Here is a 22,554-nt window from a genome sequence, read left to right as displayed (position 1 = left end):
ATAAATTATAATGCTGTATGATAAATGCAACAATAGAAATACACATCAAAACACAAAAAATAGAAAAAATACAGCAAGTTTTAGAATAATACACAGTAAAAAAATACAGCAAAGGAAAGTGATGAACTGAGGTGAAATGGAGACCTAACACACTGGAGGAATTGATGAGGTAAAGTGGTTGTGAAAGATGTGGAAGGATCAGACTGTGGTCAGACAGTTGAATGTTGGAGTTAATGGTTTCAGAGGAGGGGCAGTTCCAGTGTTAACATGATATATTGTACAGCCTTGGAAGTAGGTTTCTGAAGTGGAGTAGACTTAAAAGCCAGTTGAGTCAAAGAACTCCATGTATTCCAACTGAGACTGGCTGTTACCAAGTTTTTATGGAGCAGCATTAGGTGGTAGAGATGCAAAATAATTAAGGTAGGTCCCTCCCTCAAGAGTCACCCTCTCTGAAACCTTTTCAGATTCATCCCTATACCCAGATAGAATAGAACTAATCTATTTCTTTAAGTCCCTATATCCCTTATACTTATTATTATTATACTAGAGGGCCAGTGCACAGACAAGTGCATGGGAAGGGGAGTGGTCCCTCAGCCTGGCCTGTGCCCTCTTGCAATCCGGGACCCCTCAGGGAATGTAGCAGTGCACCAAGCACCAGGCAACCAGGGAAGAGCCCAAGCTGGCGCTGTGCCGATCGATCTGCCTGCTGTGCCTGCCACCGCTGCTCTGTAGCACTGCCACAGAGTCCAGAGAGGCTCCTACTGCTACAGCTGTGCTCACCAGCCGTGAGCCCTGCTTCTGGCTAAGCGGCACTTCCCCTGTGGGAGTGCACTGACCACCAGGGGGGTAGCTCCTGCATTGAGTGCCTGCCCCCTTGTGGTCGGTGAGCATCATAGCGACTGGTTGACCAGTCATTCTGGTTGTTTGGTCATAATGGTCGCTTAAGCTTTTATATATATAGATAGCAGCACCTATTTCACTTAATTTTGTTTTGTTTACATGTTATTTTTCTCAATTAGGCTGACAGTTCTCTTAAGGACAGAGACAAAAATTGTTTTGGTATCTTCAGCACCTAGAATAATTGTGATGCCACATAACTTGTATTCAATAAATATATACTAAGTTGAAGATATAGAGTTAAAAGACAGGGATGCATTTTTACTATTTTCTGTGGTGTATGTATATTTTAAAACATCCTACATAATAAAAACCTACGTGGCGTCACACCCTCCACAAGATGGCCGCGCGCACAGTAGAGGCAGGGCCTGGCAGCCGCTCGTGTGATAAGGCCCGGAGGTCCCGCAGCTCTGCATGGTGGGGAGCAGGCTGGTCCCGGCATCTCCATTGCCTTGCGTGGAGGAGGTGGGTCCCGGTGGAGGAGGTGGGTTGTGGCAGGGGCGGGCAGTTGTGGGCGATCAGGCCAGCAGGGGAGGGCAGTTGGGGCAATGAGGCCCCAGCAGGGAAAGGCAGTTGGGGTCATCAGGCTGGAAAAAGGGGGCAGTTTGGGGCCATGAGGCTGGCAGGGGATGGCAGTTGGGGCAATCAGGCTGTTAGGGGAGCAGTTAGGCATCAGTCAGGCCTGCAGGGGAGCAGTTAGAGGGAAATGGGGATGGCAGACAGAAGCGGTTAGGAGCCAGGGGTCCCGGATTGTGAAAGATGTGGAAGGATCAGACTGTGATCCTTGACCAGACTAGAACCTGGGACCCCTCAGTCTGCAGACCGACTCAGAGGAATGTCTGACTGCCAGATAGGATCCGGCCTAAACCAGCAGTCAGACATTCCCTGAGAGGTCTCAGAGTGGAACAGTTGCAGGCCGGGTTGAGGAACACCCCTACCCCCCCCCCCCCCGGCCACCCCCCCCCCCCCGTGCAAATTTTGTGCACTGGGCCTCTAGTCTATGATAAAAACTTAAAAATTGTTGAGCTGCAATTAGGTGCTTTAATTGAAAAGGCTTTCTTTTATAGAAGTTTTCATAGAGTGCTCTAGATCAGCAGTTCTCAATCTGTGGGTCACGACCCCTTTGGGGGTCAAACAACCCTTTCACAGGGGTTACCTAAGACCATCGGAAAACACAGATATTTACATTACGATTCATAACAGTAGCAAAATTACAGTTATGAAGTAGAAACGAAAATATTTTATGGTTGGGTGTCACCACAACATGAGGAACTGTATTAAAGGGTTTCGGCACTAAGAAGGTTGAGAACCACTGCTCTAGATAATTTGATTAAATGCCAGTGATTGGTAAAGTAGTGCTTCAACATCTTCTCTTTTATCTTTAATGGTCACTTCTTTGTCCTCACTAATTCTTCCCACCAAGGGTTTCAGTCTTTTCCTCTCAGTGGCATGTTCTTTTTTTTTCCTTTTCTTTAAAATATATTTTATTGATTTTCACAGAGAGGAAGGGATAGGGACAGAGAGCTAGAAACGTCAATGAGATAGATACATCGACCAGCTGCCTCCTGCACACTCCCATTGGTGATGTGTTCGCAACCAAAGTACATGCCCTTGACTGGAATCGAACCTGGGACCCTTCAGTCCGCAGACCAACGCTCTGTCCACTGAGCCAAACCGGTTTCGGATCAGTGGCATGTTCTTAATTCCAGATTCTCATAAGCTTTGCTTTGATATTACCTACTGGAATAGAAAACAAAGAAGATACTCTTGGGGACCTGGGGACCTCATAAGTCATACTTTCCCATTTTAATTAAGGCTGTTAGAAAAAGGGGCATGTTTCTAAAACTGACTTTTAAGGCAATTTGTAATGACTTATGAGTATGACATGCTGTAAACTTTTGGATAGTGGACTCTGTTTGCCTAATAAATACTTGTGGACTAGCAAGACCCTTGTGCAAATTCTAAAAAGGCACCCCTTCTAAACTTCATTGGAGAAGGGCAAATTGGATTTCAGCCCACAGCCTGCAGCCCCCTATCCTTTTGGCCTGACACAATCTGCACAGCTACACGTGGTGGCCTTGTTGACACAGAATAATGTAAATTATATGTGTTTTAAGTTCTTTGTGATGTGTTTCCTAACAGTAGGTATGAAAGTTTGGAGAGCTATATTGTAGGAATTATGAAAAATTTTTAAAAATATATTTTATTGATATTCTACAGAGAGGAAGGGAGAAGGATAGAAAGCTAGAAACATCGATGAGAGAGAAACATCGACCAGCTGCCTCCTACACACCCCCCATCAGGGATGTGCCTGCAACCAAGGTACATGCCCTCGACCAGAATATAACCTGGGACCCCTCAGTCTGCAGACCGACGCTCTATTCACTGAGCCAAACTGGTTTTGGCTTATTTTATTTTTTGAGTGGGTAAAACAAATGCAATATTTTAATGAAGTGTTGTAAGTAAATGGAAAAACAGGATATTTCCATGAAAACCCTAGGATTAGTGCTTAGCTCTATTTTTTAGAATCCCAGCAATTAAATATGAAGATATGAACACAGAACTTTAGAACATAATACATACACACACAGCACTTTGATTTAATTATGGAAGTTCAGTTGGTGATTAATAGGAAATATTATAATACTTGCTCAGTTCTACAATGTTCATTTGTCATATTTTAAATGACAATTTCATTTGTCATTTGTCTTTTTTTTTTTAAATACTTCTCATATTTAGATACATTTTACTTTTGAAGGATTTTATACCACCATTAAATCATTGGAGGAATTTAGAGTTAACAAAATTTCATAATCAAGTCAATATTGTATGTAAGTTAATCTGACGGACTATGCAAAACCTTTGGCTGTCTTAATTGAAAGAATGTAAGGGCTGAAGCTTTTTATTTATTTTTTCCTTCTAAAATTGATTTTTTTTTTTTGCAGTTGAAAAGTACAGATATGGAAAACAAAAGCCTGTATTAAGTTATAAGGAAATGACAAGTATGTTTATGTCTTAAGTCTAACTTTGGGTTGTTGTTTTTTCTTTTTAAAATTTTCTGTTATTTTAGCTCAGAACTGGTTTCAGTCTCCGGTTTCCTTGCTAAATTAATCAGTGTCAACTTCTGCTTTGCATTTTTATTACTGCATTGCTAAGCCTTATTACATTTTTAATGGCCTTGAGAAATTTGTATGCAAGATACTCGATAGCATTCATCTGTTTACAGTTGGAACCATTTGATAGGTAGCTTTAATTTTTAGGAAAGTGGCGACTGAATTTCCTTCATTTTACCAGCTGGGTCTGCTTTTACTTTGGGGTAAGGCTATTCATTTTTATATTGCTAGTTTTAAAAAAGAAAACACTAATAGTTAAACATTCTTTTATATACGTATACATTTTCATTTTGCAGATCTATGAGAAATTGAATTCAACTGAAATTTTTCTCTATTCTATTTTGAGAGTATTAGCCCCTAGCTTTTGAAAAAATACCTAGAAATAATACTTCTTTTCAAAGCTGGTTAATTTACATCCTAAAATGCATTTAAAAATTATGTTTTGTTGATTTATTTTTTTGTAGGTTAGCAGTGTGCTAGTTCCAAAAATAATTTAGTAACTAGTAGGAAATAGAAAGTGCTCTTTCCTGACTATCAAATGAAGTTAATTCTTTTCTTTCCTAAAAATCATCAGTTTTGATTTTTTTTTTTCCATTAAAAAAAAGTAATTTTCTTCTGAGGTAAGATGGGATTTCTTATCCAGGAGAAAACTGAAGCTGATATGGTTAAATAAGGAAAATGTATGTGATTCTCACACCATTGTTCTTGTCATTACACTTTCTCTTCTATATTAACAATGGTTGTCTCTGTTGAAATATTAATTAAGCTTCGGTTGTATATTACAGAAGAGGAAGCATAAAAGAAATGCAAGTTTTGTTTTGTGTACATTTTTGCAATTACTTTGGCATTGGGGCATTTAAAGGAAATAGTGGGGGGCAGTTAATAAAATGGCGTTTCCCAAATAACTTAAAGTTCTACGTTCCTAAAAGAAAATCTATTCAAACCATGTGTATTTTACTGTTTGTTTCAAACACAAACGATGTGCAAATACCAGGGCAGTGTAGTAGTGCTGAATTACCTGAACAGTTATTGATTTAGTTACTTGCATTAGTCCATTTGTTCTAAAGTTAATGAATATTTGTATTTTGACCCAAGTACAAATCTATTTTAAAATGTTTTGTTGCAGGGAAGGGAGGAAGTAATAACTTATAAAGACACTTTTTCTATGAGATGAAAATTAACCAGGACATTTTGTTTTGACTTGCGTTTTCATTTCCTTTTTTGAAAATATGCCCTAAGTTTGGACAATATGTTGCTTAATATCTGTTTTTATTTTTTATACACTGTTCATAGTGTTGACTAGAAGCTCATCTAGCAAGTGTTTCACAATGAAAGAATGAAATGTCACATCAGAAATTAAATAACTGCCAGAGCTCTCTCTTTGGTTGGTGTTTCTTGCGTTCTATCATACCTGGACTATAATGACATTAGACTAATGTAAGAGATGGGCAGCCTTATACAGGAACTAACAATATTGTAAAATAAATAAATAATAACAGTGGAAACTGAGGGCTCAGAGTACTCAGATACTTTTGATAATGGCTTTTTCGTATTTGGGTCAGCAGCCAAAATGACTGACTTAGCTATCAAATTAAAGTAGCCATTCATCAACTATCCTACTGCATTCTTTTATCTATTAAAGACTCACAAGTTTAGGTCCCTGAAGAAGTAACTGGGTAAGGTGATAGTATGTTGTGCTCTGAAGGTTCTTTCTATGCTTATAATATATTTGTATGTATAGTCCTGGTTTTATATTGCCTTTTAGTCTATTAATTGGATAACAAGATCTCGAGTTCCTTGTCTGTCCTTTGGATTCATCTTTCCTGGCACATAGTGGACACTCAAATATATTGAAGAATGCATGATTTCTTCAGCCTCAGCAAAGCAGATTTTCCTGAAGTTTAGTTTGGAGAACTCTTTGTCTTCCTTCTCTACAATATTATGAATCCACCAGAAAATAATGTGTTTTTTTTTTCTATGAACAGTATTATCTTGTAGTTGTTAGCCTCCCAATGCATTATACAATATTCATCATTGATATCATTTTATAAAAATCAGTTTTCATAGGCAGTCTTATGTAATTTTGAGATGTAGAGTGGTTTTTTTTTAAAGAAAAATGTGCTTCTTTTTAAAATGTGTTTTTTATTGGCTTTCTCTAAAGTCAATAGAAGGGAGAGGGAGAGATAGAAGAATCAATGATGAGAATCACTGATCAGCTGAATCTTGCATGCCCCCTATTGGGGATCGAGCCCACAACCCCAGGAATGTGCCCTGACTGACCAGGAATTGAACTGTGACCTCCTGGTTCATGGGTCAACGCTCAACCACTGAGCCACATCGGTTGATCGAGATGTAGAAGTTTTAAGTCCTTGCCATCCATGGTAGTTGATCCTCACCAAAATAATTATTTAATTATTTCTATAATTGTCTACAGAGTAAGGTAAAATTTAGAATTTGTGACCATTTTGATATTTTAAACTAATATTTACTGTTGCATCTGTGGGAGAAGGATTTGCTAAATATGATAAATAAGGAAAACATATTCTAAAGAATGAGAGCCAGTATACTTTTCAGGCTCCAGTTATAGCTCTAAATTTAAATAATGAATTTCTCATTCTCTTTTCGCTAAAATGTTTACAAGATTCTGTAACACAGGGCTATTGAGAATGTATTATGCAGAGAGTGCTGGTCCATGAGCTGTTTATTACCTGTCTGTAAGGCCATGAGCTCAGAAATTGAGAGTTTGAAAGAATAGTTTTATGTCTTTTAAACTTAATAAAAATTGAAACTTATGTTTATTTTTATTTCATTATCTAGTAATTTTCACTTTATTTTTTAACAAAATTTTTAACCCACAATGAATATAGTCCTTTACCAGAGATACAAAACACTGTTCTCAAGAAATGGTTCATAGCCTTTCATATGTTTGCCTAACCTGAATGACACCACATTCAAGGGGATGTGAGGTAGTGTTTGCCTACCCATGGCCCTTTGAAGCATGAGTTACCTGAATGTGGTAGGGCTAGTCTGATATTTTTTTTTAAGAATCTTTGCTCCAACACATATTATCTCTTTCCTCTCTCCATATAACTCCATATTTGAAGTTGGATATTTTAAAGAAATTCAGATCTTTTACCTCTCGAACACATTTCTCTCAACAGGATGATTTATTAGATTGACTAGTGTCCTGGTGCATGCATATTGAAAGGAAATTAATTAGAAGAAATATTTTAATATCACTATTTGTCCTTTCTTTATAATAGAAGTGTCAACCAAATTCACAATCTACAATGATAGATTGAAACACACATGTGCAGTTGGCATCTGCGAGAGCTTTATATGTATTGCTCATGCACAAGTCAACTTAGCCTTTTATAGATATAGAATAAACTTGCTTAATTAGACCTGCTTTCTGATTTAGCTAAACTTTTTTCAGCCCAGTGAAGCACCCCAACTTCTCTTTCAGGTAGTTGTCAGCAACACAGCAGTAAATATCAACATGAAGCAGGTTATTATTGTAGATCACACAGGGAGAACAAAGGGTAAAATATTTAACTGCAGCAGTGTTGGACTATATTCTGTGCAGTGAGAAAACGTGAAGTCATTTTCAAATTCCACCATTTCTTTTTTCAGTCGGGTCAAGTTTCTAAACTTTCTAAATCTCTATTTTCTGGCTAATGAAAAGAGGATTCTACCGAGTCTCCTGTCTACCTACTGCAGGACTTCTGAGAGGATCAAATGAGATGAGGCACGTGAAAATGCTTCACAAACATTTTCTCTTGACTGGAATCGAACCTGGGACCTTTCAGTCCGCAGTCTAACGCTCTATCCACTGAGCCAAACTGGTTTCGGCTGCTTCACAAACATTTGGTTAAACTGTGAAATGTTTGCATCTGGCTATAAAGCAAGTTGGGTTCCTGGACTGAAGAAACTCTAAGGAGGCTAGGTGCTAGGGAGAGGAAGCCAGGCATTGCTATGTGATGTTATTAGGCACCCACAGCAACTGTTTCCGGGCTGGGCTGGGCTATGGGCCACATTTTGCACCATGGGGTCTTGGCAGCATCGGCTGTGATTTGATGGGATGTCATTCTGGGGTGGTGGCAGGGCTTGTGTCCCACTTGAGAGAAGCTGAGTTTTGGTTTGGCTGTTTATTTTTTACTTTTTAAAATATATTTTTATTGATTTTTTTACAGAGAGGAAGGGAGAGAGATAGAGAGCCAGAAACATGGATGAGAGAGAAACATTGATCAGCTGCCTCCTGTACACCCCCAACTGGGGATGTGCCTGCAACCCAGGTACATGCCCTTGACCGGAATCAAACCTGGGACCTTTCAGTCTGCAGGCTGATGCTCTATCCACTGAGCCAAACAGTTTCAGCTGGCCATTTATTTTTAAATGGCCAGTGCGTGTAACGGCAGCTCCTGCATTGAGGGTCGGCCCTCTGGTAGTCAGTACATGTCATAGATACTGGCTGGGTGGACACTTAGCCTTTTACATATATAGATAGTCAGTGCGTGTCATAGCTGGAACAGATACTTAACCTTTTATATATATAGACTAGAGGCCCAGTGCACAAAATTCATGCACGGGTATGATTCTTAGGCCTGGCCTGCAATCAGGGCCATCTTCCCCAGCTGCCCACAGCTGGCCCCACCCACCCCCAGTTCCCCATTCGCCATCAGGTGATTGGTGCCTGATGGCGAGGGGAAGGGACAAAGAGGTCAGTGTGCCTCATAACAACTGGTCCAGCAGCTGTTCTGGTCATTCTGCTGTCAGAGTCAATTTGCATATTATCCTTTTATTATATTGGATAGAGGCCTGGTGTATGGGGCGGGGGGCCAGCAGGCCTGCCCTGAAGGGGGCCCTGGATCAGGGTTGGGGGTCCTGGCTGGGGGTCAGAGGTGGCTTGAGCTTGGGGCCGCCGAGGGTTTGCAGGCCAGCCACGCCCCCAGCTTTGTGAGGAAGATGTCCAGTCTATCCAGTCTAATTAGCATATTACTCTTTTATTAGTATAGATTGTTATAAAGATTTATAGAATAAAGAGTATGAAAAATTTACAAATGAGGATAAAATCTTTGTAGCTCAGAGTTCTTCATAAATTTACTTTGAGCCAGAACATTATTCTGTGTAGTGAAAGGACTTTAAAAAATCTATTAACCACCAGTATGTGCAAAGCCTTGTAGTAGCTGCTGATGGAGAATAAGAATAGGGTACAAGTTGTGCTGTTAAAGGCTTAATTAAAATCTCATTTGTAAGATATGTAAAAAAAAAAAAAAAGTTTAATATAGTTAATTTCTACTTGTATTTATTTAGTTGCTAGCTAGTGGTTGCAAAGATTCAATAAGAATATCACCCTACCCCTGGCCGATTTGGCTCAGTGGATAGAGCGTCAGCCTTCAGACTGAAGTATCCCGGGTTTGATTCCAGCCAAGGGCACAAGTCTGGGTTGCAGGCTTGATCCCCAGTGTGGAGCATGCTGGGGCAGCCGATCAGTGGTTCTCTCTTATCCTTGATGTTTCTACCTCTCTCTTTCTCTCCCTTCTCTCTGAAATCAATAAAATATATTTAAAAAAAGAAAAAAAGAATACCACCCTAAATATTTTTAAATAATATTAGAAGCAACTGCTTGGAAATAAATTCCACTTTAGTACTTCTTGTAAAAACACCATTTCTAATAAACCAAATACTGTAAGCACAAAACTATTAATATTAATTGGTTGCAATTTTAAAGGGTGGGTGTCACTAGAGGTCAATAGTGGATAAAGCTCTCAGAATGGATCTTCAAACTATAAGAGCTTAGGAGAGATTCATAAGATTTGAATTTGTTTCTGTATCAAACCCATTATTCTTTGCTCAGCACTCTCACTGAACTTGTGTGTGTGTGTGCATGTACACTTACACTTAAGGTATTTGCATAAGACTTTGTCATATGAGGTGTGTGAGAGTTGGAGAAAGAAGTCTGTGAAAAGGTGTGGACAGATAAGATAAATTAAATCTACATTGTGTACGCTCATGAAATCTAATCTGTTCTATTTTATATGTCTCCAGCTTTTTACTAGCATGCTGATACCTTTGATCAAGCTTTAATTGCATTTTTTTATTTTTAAAAAAGAATGTTACTAAACATGTTACTAAAAACCTCAACATCATATCTACAAGATGCTCTCAAGAATGAACAGAATGACATTTGGTAAAATTCCTGCATTCAAAATGTATGTGGCTTTTTAATTCTAGGGATTTGGTTACTGCTCACTTATAGTTTTTGTGCATCACAGATCTATTTTTAGCATGAATTACTAGATTCTTTTTTAGAATCATTTCAGTAATCAGATTGTGTGGTTCTAGATTATTTGTATATCTTTTATACAGTTCAGTTCCCAGAGGAAATACATGATTTGCTCTAAAATTTATTGACTTTTCATAATATAGTATGATAATATAACCTGATAGAAAGTCCTCATTTGAAAATAAATTTCCATTGACTTTCCATTAATTGTTTTAATCTTTTCACTAAATCTACCTTGTCTTTGTTTACTTAATAGATGGGTTGAATAAAACAAAGTGATGGTTATCATAAGTTGTTAGCTGTGATTAAAAATAAGTAATTAGTGTAGCATAGTAAATTGTACTTTGAAAATATTACCCAAATAGACCCATTCTGCTAAAAGAAATGGGCTTTTTTTTTTTTTAAAGCAGGCGTACTCACAAAAAAGTGTTTTACTGAAAGTAATTAGTAAAATAAGTATAATGTGTATAATATTTGGCCTAATATATAATGGAGTAATCCTATCCTATATTATAAAAGCCTAATATGCTAAGTATCTAGTCATCTGTTCAACCAATCAAAGTGTAATATGCTAATGATATGCTAAGGCTACTCAACCACTCGCTATGATGTGCACTGACCACCAGGGGGAAGACAATATGACCGGTAGGTTAGTTTGCTGCTGATCCAGCTGATTGGGACTGAGAAAGATAGGCCCAACAAGCCCTGGAGCCCTCCCACAGTCCCTTCCCAGCTGGCCAACCTCCTGTATCCCTCCCTCGCCCGATTGTGCACCATTGGAGTCCCTTGGCCTGGCCTGTGCCTTCTCACAATCCGGGACCCCTTGGGGGATGTCAGGGAGCCTGTTTCAGCCCGATCCCATAGGCTAGGCCAAGGGACCCCACTGGTTCACAAATTCGTGCACTGGGCCTCAAGTCCTATATAATAAAAGGCTAATATGCAAATAGACTGGAGGGTGGAACAACCAAACAACTGGTTGCTATGACAATTGCTGACCACCGGGGCATGCACATGAAAAATAGTGGGCATTGGGCATGGTGGGATGGAAGAGCAGGTGAGTGGGGGCGCCAAACCAAGGCAGGGTGCTGGTTGCTGTCATTGGGGTGAGCCTCTGGTGGTTACTGAAAATTCTTCGCTCCCATGCACCAAGGCCCTGCCTGGTGCTCTCATCGGCTACTGGTGCTGGACCTGTTCACACCTGCAGCCATCAGCAGAGCCTCTGCTTGAACCCACTGGCGCAAAGGATGAGCTGAGACCCACCCCCGTGCCCACTGCAGCCTCGAGGCCCACCGGCCCCTAGTACTATTATAAAGGCCTTTTACCCTAGCCTGTCTTATATCATACTACTTTAAAAAAAAAATACCGTGCATTTTTTTTAAAGTAAATATTACAAACCTGTTTGATGACTCTAATTTCTAACAACATTCAATACTCTAAAATCTGCCGAAACCGGTTTGGCTCAGTGGATGGAGCGTTGGCCTGTGGACTGAAAGGTCCCGGGTTTGATTCCAGTCAAGGGCATGTGCCTTGGTTGCGGGCACATCCCCGGTGGGGGCCGTGCAGGAGGCGGCTGGTCGGTGTTTCCCTTTCATCGACGTTTCTGGCTCTGTACTCCTCTCAATTCCTCTCTGTGTAAAATCAATAAAATATATTTTTAAAAAATACTCTAAAATCAGAGTATGTAAAAGCATTTATGTAACTGCCTAAACCTTACATGAAACAGAATCTGAGCCATAAGTGATGTGCTTTTATATTTAGATGCTAAGATTTTTTAGATTTTAGTTGACAGATACTTGGGCTGTTTCCTGTTGGGCTGTTATGAATAAAACTGCCGTAAACATATTTGTTCAAAAATTTTAAATGAATATACACTTTTATTTCTCTTGGGTAAATAAATACCTAGAAGAAAAATTTCTGGGTCATAGGGTAGATGTATGTCTAAATTTATTGAAAACTGCCAGACCTTTTTCCAAAGTGGTTGTACCATTTTACATCGTCACCAACATTTGCTCTACAACATTTGCTCTACAGCAGTTTCAATTGTTATTTTAATGTGCATTTCCCTAATGGCCAATAATGTTGGGCATTTCTTCAAATGTTTATTAGCCATTTGTGTAACTTCTTTTATGACTTGAATGTTTAAATACTTTACCCATTTTGTGTTAAGTTGTTTTATTACTGAGTTGTAAGGCATTTCTGTATGTTCTAGATACAAGTCCTTTGTATATTTCCTCCCAGTCTGTGACTTACCTATTCATTTATATAATTGTGTCAGTTCATTGTATCTTTTTCAATATTTTATTATGAAAGCTTTCAAATATACAGAAAGTTTAAAGACTTTTATAGTAATCTAGAGGCCCAGTGCACGAAATTCGTGCACTCAGGGAGAGGCTCCCTCACCCTGGCCTTTGCCCTCTCACAGTCTGGGAGCTCTTCGGGGACATCCTTAGTGCTGTTACAGAGGCGGAGAGGCTCCTGCCACCACTGCTGTGTTCGCCAGCCGTGAGTCTGGCTTCTGGCTGAATGGCACTCCTCCTGTGGGAATGCACTGACCACCATGGGGCAGCTCCTGCATCATCCTATATAATAAAAGGCTAATATGCAAATCGACTAAACAGTGGAACAATTGATCGCTATGATATGCACCAGGGGGTAGCTCCTGCGTTGAGTGTCTGCCCCCTGGTGATCACTGTGTGTCATAGCAACCAGTTATCCCACTATTTGGTCAATTTGCAGATTAGCCTTTTATTATATAGAATAACACACATCCACCACTCAGTATCTTTCATTAACATTTTATACTTGTCCTATCACATGTCTTTCTTATTTGTGCAATCAAGGTAAATTGCAGGCATCAATTAACTTCTCCCAAATATTTCAAAATGCATATTATTAGATTTCAGTATTTGTTTACAGATCTTTTTCTTTTAAGGCAAACTTTATACAGTGAAATAACGCACATTTTTAAGTGAACATTGGCTGAGTTTTGACAAATTTATAAACCTTGGAACTCTAAACTCTATCAAAATGTATAATATCATCATCACTTGGCAAGTTTTCTCATGCCCCATATCCCAGTTAATCATCTTCATCTCGCCATAGGCAACCATTTACCTGGTGTTTTATTTTTTGTAACATAGATTAATTTTGCCTGTTCTAAAACCTCATCAGTGGACTCTAATATTATGTTCTCTTTTGTTTAAGACTTCTTTCACATAGCATAATGTTTTTTAGTTTCATCCATATTGTTGCATTTCTCACTGATTTGTTCCTTTTTAGAGCTGAATAGTAATTCTTTGTATGAATATATCATAGTTACTTTGCCCATTCTCCTGTGACGTGCACCTGGTTGTTTCCAGGTTTTGGCTATTATTATAGTAATAAACGGCCATGGACATCCTTGTATAAGTCCTTTTATGGGAATATGTGTTCATTTTTGGGGTGAATACCTAGAAGTGCAATTGATGGGTTATAGGGGGAAAGTTCCAGACCCTTTCCAAAGTGGGTGAACCAGTAACCATGTGTGAAAGTTTCTTTTGTTCACATTCTTGCCAAATTGGGAGTTGTCAGTCTTATCAATTTTAACCATTGTGGTGGTGGAGGTATAGTGATACCTCATTGTGGTAGTTTAATGTACCTAAAACAGCTATTTCTTACATTCCACCCTCTTTATATAACCATTCCTCAGAAATAGCACTTTACCACTTTCTCACCCAGTTTTTCTGTACTATTACTTTGTCTTCAATTTCTTTATGTCCCTGAACTTTTACTTATGGCCCACTGTAAGAGAACTATTTTAAAATTGCTGACAACTATGGTACCAAAGCATCAAGTTAATAAACAAATTACTCCTGTCATAGATTAACAAGAATTTGTTACCTTCCTACTAGTTTAGTTTAGGAAGCTTTTTAGAAGGGAGAGAAGACAGGATACAATTGTACAGGGCTTAGATGCACAAGCTGTACACAGATTTATAAACACAAGTCATTTTTTTTCTGTCCATCAATTATAGAAGATTAGTTATAGCTCAACTCTTTTTAAAAACATTTTTTTTTAATTGATTTTAGAGAGTTAGGGAGAGGAAGAAAGAGAAACATAAATGATGAGAGAGTCATTGATCAGCTGCCTCTTGCATACCCCCAAGGGGATGGAACCCACTACCTGACTGGAATCAAACTGTTACCTGGTTCATAGGTTGATGCTCAACCTCAGCCACACCAACCAGGCTAATTCAACTGTTTATAAGATAAATATGAAAGACAAGATCCTACTGGAAATATCCAATGGCACTAAAATATTCAAGAATTTGGAATCCAGAATATAATATTGAAATTTTTGATAATTTGGTAGTGTTTTAGGTTCATTTGAATCAATTAGTAGAATAGCTTCCTGAGTTGTAAATACAGAAAAATCACCCAGAGTACTAAATTACCACACCTGACTTAGTTTCTTTCAATGATAAAAGTAGTTACAAAAACTCAAGAGGTCAAACTTTTCTCTTTTCCATATACTGTATAGAAGTAATTCTCAATCTTGGCTGCATCTGAGAATCATGGGGAATTTGTTGCCCAGACTCTACCTGAGAGCAATTAAATCAGAATATGTAGGATGAGACCCAGGCATCAGTATTTTTTTTTTTTTTTTTACTAGCCAGTGCTACATAAGAATTCATCAAATAAATTAATGTAATATATGACTTTGTGTGTGTCCCCAACCCCCAACATCTTCTATGCTGCCTACCTACAAAGGTGTTAGAAGTTTTTAAGCGGGGCCTTACCAGTTACAAGCTCTGTGACTTTGGACAAGTTCTTTAGCCTGATGATTAAGTGAGATCATAATGAAAACTTCCTATTGCAGCAAAGAGCATAGAGTAGGTCTTCAATAACTATTGATTCCCTTCACTTTTAGAAGTGGTGCCTATTTGAATGAATGTGGGTGAGCACACAGTAGGCTGTAGTGCATGAATTCTGCCCCCTCTCCAGCTTTTGGCAGCTCTCGTAAAGGAAAGCTGCCTAAATAGTTCTTGGGATTCTTGAGTTTAATAACCATAAGCAAAGGGTGGAGTGCTAAGTGAAAGATAAATGCTGTGGAAGGCGTGTCTTCCAGTGTTCCACTCCCTCTAAGGTTGTTGATCACGTGAGCTGAAAGTACTTCCCTATTCCCAGCGTCTGTCTCCCTTAGGCAGTGTCTGAGTCTGAAAGGGACACAGCTAGGAAGGGGTGGGCTGAGTAGACTGGAAGGAAGTTTAAATACAGAGAAAGCACAGGATTCAATAACAATGCCACACTTTACCGTGACTAAGGTAGAGGACTCTGAGGAGGAGGCTGCAGCTTCAGTCCCCCCAGAGGGGGAGTCCAGCTTAGCAGAAGCTAAAGTCCGGATTCAGCATTCAGATGAAACAGGTAAGTGCTCGACTTGGGAGCTTTGGGAACTTACAGGGTTTTTTTGTGAGAGAAACGGTAACAAATATTCAAAACACCTCCTGCAGATGGAGAAAAAATATTGTGGTTAAAGTGTTTTTCAATCAACTGTTTCACTCCCTTGTACATCTGATAACCTCTTTTCTCACATTCTGGTTTGTTTTTCCTCACAATGAGTTCTGTGTTCCTTACCCACAGGTGAAACTGAATCAGTGGCAGTGTATGAAAGGAGTTTTCAAGCAAAAAGAAAGGCACAATAAAAGTCAATTTATGAGCAATTTAGAATTCACCTTTTGCTCAGACAGTTTAAATTATATCTGGAAAGCTACATAAAGAGGGAGCATGGTTGGGTAGTTTTGTACAATGGACTTTGCACTTGTGACTTCTCAAGTTATTTAGCATTTTGCCTCAATTTACCAGTTAAACAGTAACTTAACAGCGAATGGCCTAAAAATTCTTTAATGAAAGAACAAGAGTAGATTATGGTGACCAGCATAGTATTGGGTTTAATAAATTTGATGAATGTGGTTATCCCTATTATTTTCTTTTAATAGTAACAGTTACACTTCCTGAGAGAATCGTGGTTTTGAATTTTTCAACATGCAATTAAAAGCTTCGTTAATATTATATTATTAAATATAGTTTGCTTGAAGCTCTATTTTTTAAGTCTGTAAATTTTATAAATTGTCAAAAACTTCTCTAGTGCGTTAATGAAGGCTAAGGAAATAATCTCTAAAATTCCTTTTGGTTTTAACTTTTCTCTACAGCAGTAACACATCATAATTCCTTGCTATAAACAGCTGTTGATTCTCTCCTGTCTTACTAAGCCTTCATGAATTTTTAAAAATTTTAAAGATAAGGACTATCAAAAACAAATTTCCTTTTATTTTTTCCTGTCTAGTGAGAGAATTTACTAGGGAAGATAAGAAAGAAAGTTTTATGGAAACTCTTTGCCTGCCTGGTTATTTTCATTTTGCTGAATTGTCAGGGTGATAAGAAATTGAAAGTTTAACCTACTTTGAACTTCAACTTGATTTCTCACAACCCAAATAAGAAGTTAACTTTTCCTTCAGAATTGTGTGTTTGAAGCTACACTTAATTAATTGTTCATATTTTCTGCCCTTAAATTTTAACCTTTTGTATTTGCTATTCTTCATTAATTTCACAAAATGCAGACAAGTGAAGTCTATCTGTATCTTATTTCACCTCTCATTGTTTTTTGTCTTCTCTTCACCACCTCTGTTGTACTGTTTCATCTTTTGGTGCCAAAGTGTTTGAGGAAACTTGCTGTATTCAGATTAGAACAGTGTTGAAGTCATTTAATCTATTATCAATCATCTAGAAAAGCCATAAACATTTTTTTTAATAGCAACCAACCCTTTCATAAGTGACATTGCTAGGCTTAATTTATTTTCTTCCATGGTAATTGTTTTGGACAAGGGAGAGGTGACACATATAATCTGACTTGAATTTAATAGTGGTTTTTTTTTTATTGGCATTTTCTTTATATATATATATATATATATATATATATATATATATATATATATATTATTGATTTTCTACAGAGAGGAAGAGAAAGGGATAGAGAGTTAGAAACATCGGTGAGAGAGAAATATTGATCAGCTGCCTCCTGCACACCCCCTACTGAGGATTTGCCCGCAACCAAGGTACATGCCCTTGACCGGAATCGAACCTGGAACCGTTCAGTCCTCAGGCTGACGCTCTACCCACTGAGCAAACCGGTTTTGGCTTATTGGCGTTTTCCATGACAGCCCAGAAAGTGTCCACTTGAATGAACTATTGTTTGGTAAGTGAACAACTCATGGGAATACATTACCTAAATTGTATTTATCTTTATTTTAGGGTTAAATTAGAGGGGAAGAAGGGGGAAATGTATATGGGAATAACCTAAAAATTTTGTTGTTTTTTACTTAGGACAGTGGTTCTCAACCTTTCTAATGCCTCAACCCTTTATTATAGTTCCTCATGTTGTGGTGACCCCCAACCATAATATTATTTTCATTGCTACTTTCATAACTGTAATTTTGCTACTGTTAATGAATCGTAATGTAAACATCTGCGTTTTCCGATGGTCTTAGGCTCTACAACAGTGGTTCTCGACCTGTGGGTCGTGACCTACAGGTTGAGAACCGCTAGCAGGGTCACCTAAGGCCATCGGAAAACACAGATATTTACATTACAATTCATATCAGTAGAAAATTACATTTATGAAGTAGCAACGAAATAATTTTATGGTTGGGGTTCACCACAAGATGAGGAACTGTATTAAAGGGTTAAGGCATTAGAAAGGTTGAGAACCACTGACTTAGGAGTAGGATATTCTCTTTTTAAATATATATATATATATATATATATATATTTTTTTTTTTTTTTAATTGATTTCAGAGAGGAAGGAAGAGGGAGAGATAGAAATATCAATGATGAGTTTGATCAGCTGCCTCCTGCACACCACAACTCCTGAAACACCATTTTTCCTCAAGAATATCCTACTATTGAACGCATGACTCTTCAGTTTGTAGGTCAATGCTCTATCCACTGAGCCAAGCGAGCTAGGGCAGGAGTAGGATATTCTTGAGGATAGAAGATGTTTCTGAAATAGTTGACTGAAATGAAATTTGTTCGTTTGAGTTAGAATATCCTAAGTTGATCATGGCTTTTTGCAAGCACTTCTAATATGAGCTATTTATGTAACCAGTTGATTTGTTTTTCATTTTTAAAAAATATATATTTTTATTGATTTCAGAGAAGAAGAGGGAAAGAGAGATAGAAACATCAGTGAACAGCCTGATTGGCCCATGTGGCTCAATGGTTGTGTGGTTGCCCAGGAACTAAGAAATCACCAGTTCAATTCTGGGTCAGGGAATGTGCCCAGTTTGCAAGTTCGATCCCCAGAGAGTGCGTGCATGAGGCAGCTGAGATCCCCAGTCGGGGGGAGGAGAGGTGCATGCAGGAGGCAATCGATCCACAACCTCTTGGCTCAACTACTGAGTCACATTGGGTGGACAAGTATTTTTTTCTATGTATAATGAAAAATATGGAAAGAAAAATATATAGTGTCATATAAATTGAACATATTTAAAAACCAGATCATTCTTTAAATAAAGTTTAAAATGTTTTTTAAAAAATGACATTTACTTGAACTAGACAGGTAATTTGAGATAAAACATAAATATAACTAATTTAAGCACTGTCCAGTTTGGCTCAGTGGATAGAATGTTGGCCTGTGGACTGAAGGGTCCTAGGTTTGAGTCGAGTTAAAGGCACATGCCCGGGGTTGCAGGCTCGATCCCCAGTGGGAGGGCATGCAGAAGGCAGCTAGCTGATCAATGGTTCTCTCTCATCATTGATCTTTCTATCTCTCTCTTGCTCTCTGAAATCAATTAAAAAATAATAAAAAGAAAAAAATTATTTATGAAAAAACATACTTATATAAACTAATTTTAAAAAGAAATATATTCTTTTTATATATTCTGCCATTCTAGTTGCCAGAATGCTAATCTATTAGAACCCTGCTTAAGTTTCGTTTTGAAGGGAAAGGCAGAGACTCAAACATTCATGACTGTTTTTCTTCTCCCCAGTCCAGTTTCTGTGCCCCATCCTATGTTTTCTCAGCAACTTGTCTACAGAAATAGCACATATCACCTATTTACTTCTCTCTCCCACAATAGGACTGACTATAGATTCCTCGAGAGTGGAGACTTTGTGGGATCATTTTTGTATCTCCAGGTGAATTGGACTAAGGCAATTTGCTCACCAAACCCATTTAGTGCAAATACCATGCTAGGTGTTGTACTTTTTCCTAAGGCTACAAATGCACAGGAAGTATAAGTTCTGCACTAAAGGCAGCAGAATGGCGTTAGAGCCAGAGATCTGGCTTGGAATTCCAGTCCTACTAATTATTACTAATTAGGAGTAGTGATAATTTGTATTATTATGTGAATGACTTTGGGCAGTTTATTTAACTTCTCTAAGGCTTATTTTACTCATTGATAAAACAAAAGGAATAACAGTACACGTTTCACAGGGTGGTTAAGAATTACCTGGGAAAATTCATATAAAGCACTGAACATACGTGACACACAGCACTCAAAAGTAAGAGCAACCTTTGCCCTGGCTCAGTTGGTCAGGTGTCTTCCCCTGTGCCAGAGGGTTGCCAGTTGGATTCCAGGTCCAGGTACATGTCCAGGTGTCAGGCTTGATCCCCAGTGGGTGGCGTGCAGGAGACAGCCTATACATTATTCTCTCACATCAACGTTTCTCTTTCTCCTCTTCCTTCCTCTCTCTAAAAAATCAATAAAATCTTGGAGGGGGGTGTGTAAGAGCAACCTCTTACTTATTAGTACATTGCAGTGAGTGGTTTAATTAGAACAAAAAGAAACTGCTTTGGATAACAGATGGTGAAGAGAATCATAATATGTGGAGAGGACCCTGGACAGGTGTTTCAGAGGATGGGACACAACTGATCCTTGAAGGGAGGTCTAGAGAAGGAGATTACAACAATAGGAGCACTTAAGAAAGTATGACAGGAGGTGGAAAGCATGTGGGAAACAAAAGTTCAAGGTAGTTAACACACTGAGCATGGGTAAAGATAGCTAAGAGAAGTGTTATCAACTTCATCCTCTCCCTACTCTGTGAGAATACTAGGTGTTATTGCCATTTTAGAGATAAACTGAGGCTATTGACAGACATTTGTCTCAGGTAACATGATGAGTAGTGGCAGAGCCAGCACTCACACTTCTGAGTTGTTTTTTCAACACCACAAAGGAGCATGGCTGCTGTATGTTCCAGTAGCTAAGTTTCCATCTGTTGCACCTTCTAGGAATTTTAATAGCGATGGCATTGAATTTAATCAAAAGCTTTTCAACATCTACTGAGTTTCTCAAACAGTTTTCTTTTATCTGTTAACATTGAATTACATTAATAGAGTTTTTGATGTTGAACCACTTTTATATCCCTAAAATTGAATTTACTTTTTGTCATATGCATTATAATTTTTAATTTTTTCTTTAAAATTTTTTTTATTGAATTTATTGGGGTGACATTGGTTCATAATACTACAGGTTTCAGGTGCACAATTCTATAATACATCATCTGTAATATGGTATTGTGTGTGTACCACCCCAAATCAAGCTTCCTTTCATCACCATTTTTTCCTCCCCCCTGCTCCCTCCTCTCTACTCCTTTTTGTTGTTGTTGTTGTATTTTATTGATTTTTTACACAGAGGAAGGGAGAGAGATAGAGAGCCAGAAACATTGATCAGCTGCCTCCTGCACACCCCCCCACTGGGGATAGGCCCGCAACCAAGGTACCTGCCCTTGACCAGAATCTAATCCGCGACCCTTCAGTCCACAGGCTGACGCTCTATCCACTGCTCTATCCACTGAGCCAAACGGGTTTCAGCCCTCCTGTCCACTCTTATCTGTCTCTCCCCACCCCTTTTTCCCTCTAGTAATCACCATACTGTTTGTTTGTGAGGGCTTTTTGTTGTTCTTTGTGTGTGTGTGTGTGTGTGTGTGTGTGTGTGTATGTGTGTGCTTAATCTTAACCTTCACCTTTTCACCCATCCCTCACCCTCCTTTCCCTCTGATAACTAGCTGTATCTCACCCTCCTTTCCCTCTGATAACTAGCTGTATCTCACCCTCCTTTCCGAAACTCTGATAACTAGCTGTATCTCACTCTCCTTTCCCTCTGATAACTAGCTGTATCTCACCCTCCTTTCCCTCTGATAACTAGCTGTATCTCTGAGTCTGTTTCTATTTTGTTTGTCAGTTTATTGTATTTTGTTCATTAGATTCCACATGTAGTAAGTGAAATCAGATAGTACTTGACTTTCTCTGACTGACTTATTTCACTCAAACTTCTAAGTTTTATGTGCTTCTCATCACATCATGCCAAGTCCTAGCTTTTTAAGAATAACAGAAAGTGTTCTGGCCAGGTAGCTCAGTTGTTGGAGTGTTGTCTCATGCACCAACAAGATTGTGGGTTCAATTACTGGTCAGGACATATTTAGGTTGTGGGTTCAATTCCCAGTCAGGGCGCTTATAGGAGGCAACCAATCAATGTTTCTCTCTCTCCCTGCCTCTCTCTAAAAGCAATTTTAAAAAACATATCCTCAGATAAGAATTAAAAGAAAAAAAATAACAAAGTTATTTAGTATGTTAATGTGCATGGGCCACAGGATTTTGATGTGAGCATTATTAAATCTGCTATTTTTTTTTTGCTTTTACTGAACCAGGCATATTGTTACACACATTTATTTATTTATTTGTTTTTAATTTTTTATTTAACTTTTTTATTAAGGTATTAAAATGTGTACATATCTTACCAATTCCTTCCCCCTCCCATACATGCCCTCCCTCCCCAGAGTTTTATGTATATTGGTTATGCTTATATGCATGCATACAAATCGGTTGATCTCTTACCCCCGCACTCTACCCCTCCCGCCTTCTCTCATAGGTTGGACAGTCTGTTCGATGCTTCTATGACTCTGGTTCTATTTTTTGTTCATCAGTTTATGTTGTTCATTATATTCTACAAATGAGTGAGATCATGACTACTGTCTTTTATTGACTAACATTAAAGTAGATTGAAATAGATAACCACAGAACTTCTTTGTATTGATTTAAAAAAATCTTTTCTAGCCTACCTGGTTTTGGCTTAGTAATTGAGTATTGACCTATAAACCAGGAGGTCACAGTTCAATTCCAGGTCAGGGCACATGCCCGGATTGTGAGCTAGATCCCCAGTGTAAGTAAGCATGTAGGAGACAGCCAATCAATGATTCTCTCTCATCACTGATGTTTCTATCTCTC

At 38.5% G+C, this 22,554-nt stretch overlaps 1 protein-coding gene across 3 annotated transcripts in view; it reads left to right on the top strand.

Moving 5' to 3' along the window:
- Positions 1-22,554, top strand: part of SLC12A6 (solute carrier family 12 member 6) — a 105,199-nt gene that overhangs the window by 5,395 nt on the left and 77,250 nt on the right. Inside the window, exon 1 of one of the 3 annotated variants that reach the window (XM_084861732.1) lies at positions 15,487-15,698. The exons of the other annotated variants lie outside the window; for them this stretch is intronic. Within the exon in view, the coding sequence (XP_084717858.1) occupies positions 15,575-15,698 (124 nt within the window). The 5' untranslated portion in view covers positions 15,487-15,574. Of the gene's footprint in view, positions 1-15,486; positions 15,699-22,554 lie in introns of those variants that run through there. 3 annotated transcript variants of the gene reach the window in all.

The sequence above is a fragment of the Pipistrellus hanaki genome (assembly GCF_964339955.1).
Source record: "Pipistrellus hanaki genome assembly, chromosome: 1".
Lineage (NCBI taxonomy): Eukaryota > Metazoa > Chordata > Mammalia > Chiroptera > Vespertilionidae > Pipistrellus > Pipistrellus hanaki.
Note: the sequence above shows the minus strand (reverse complement) of the source record. Positions and strands in the feature narration are given on the sequence as shown.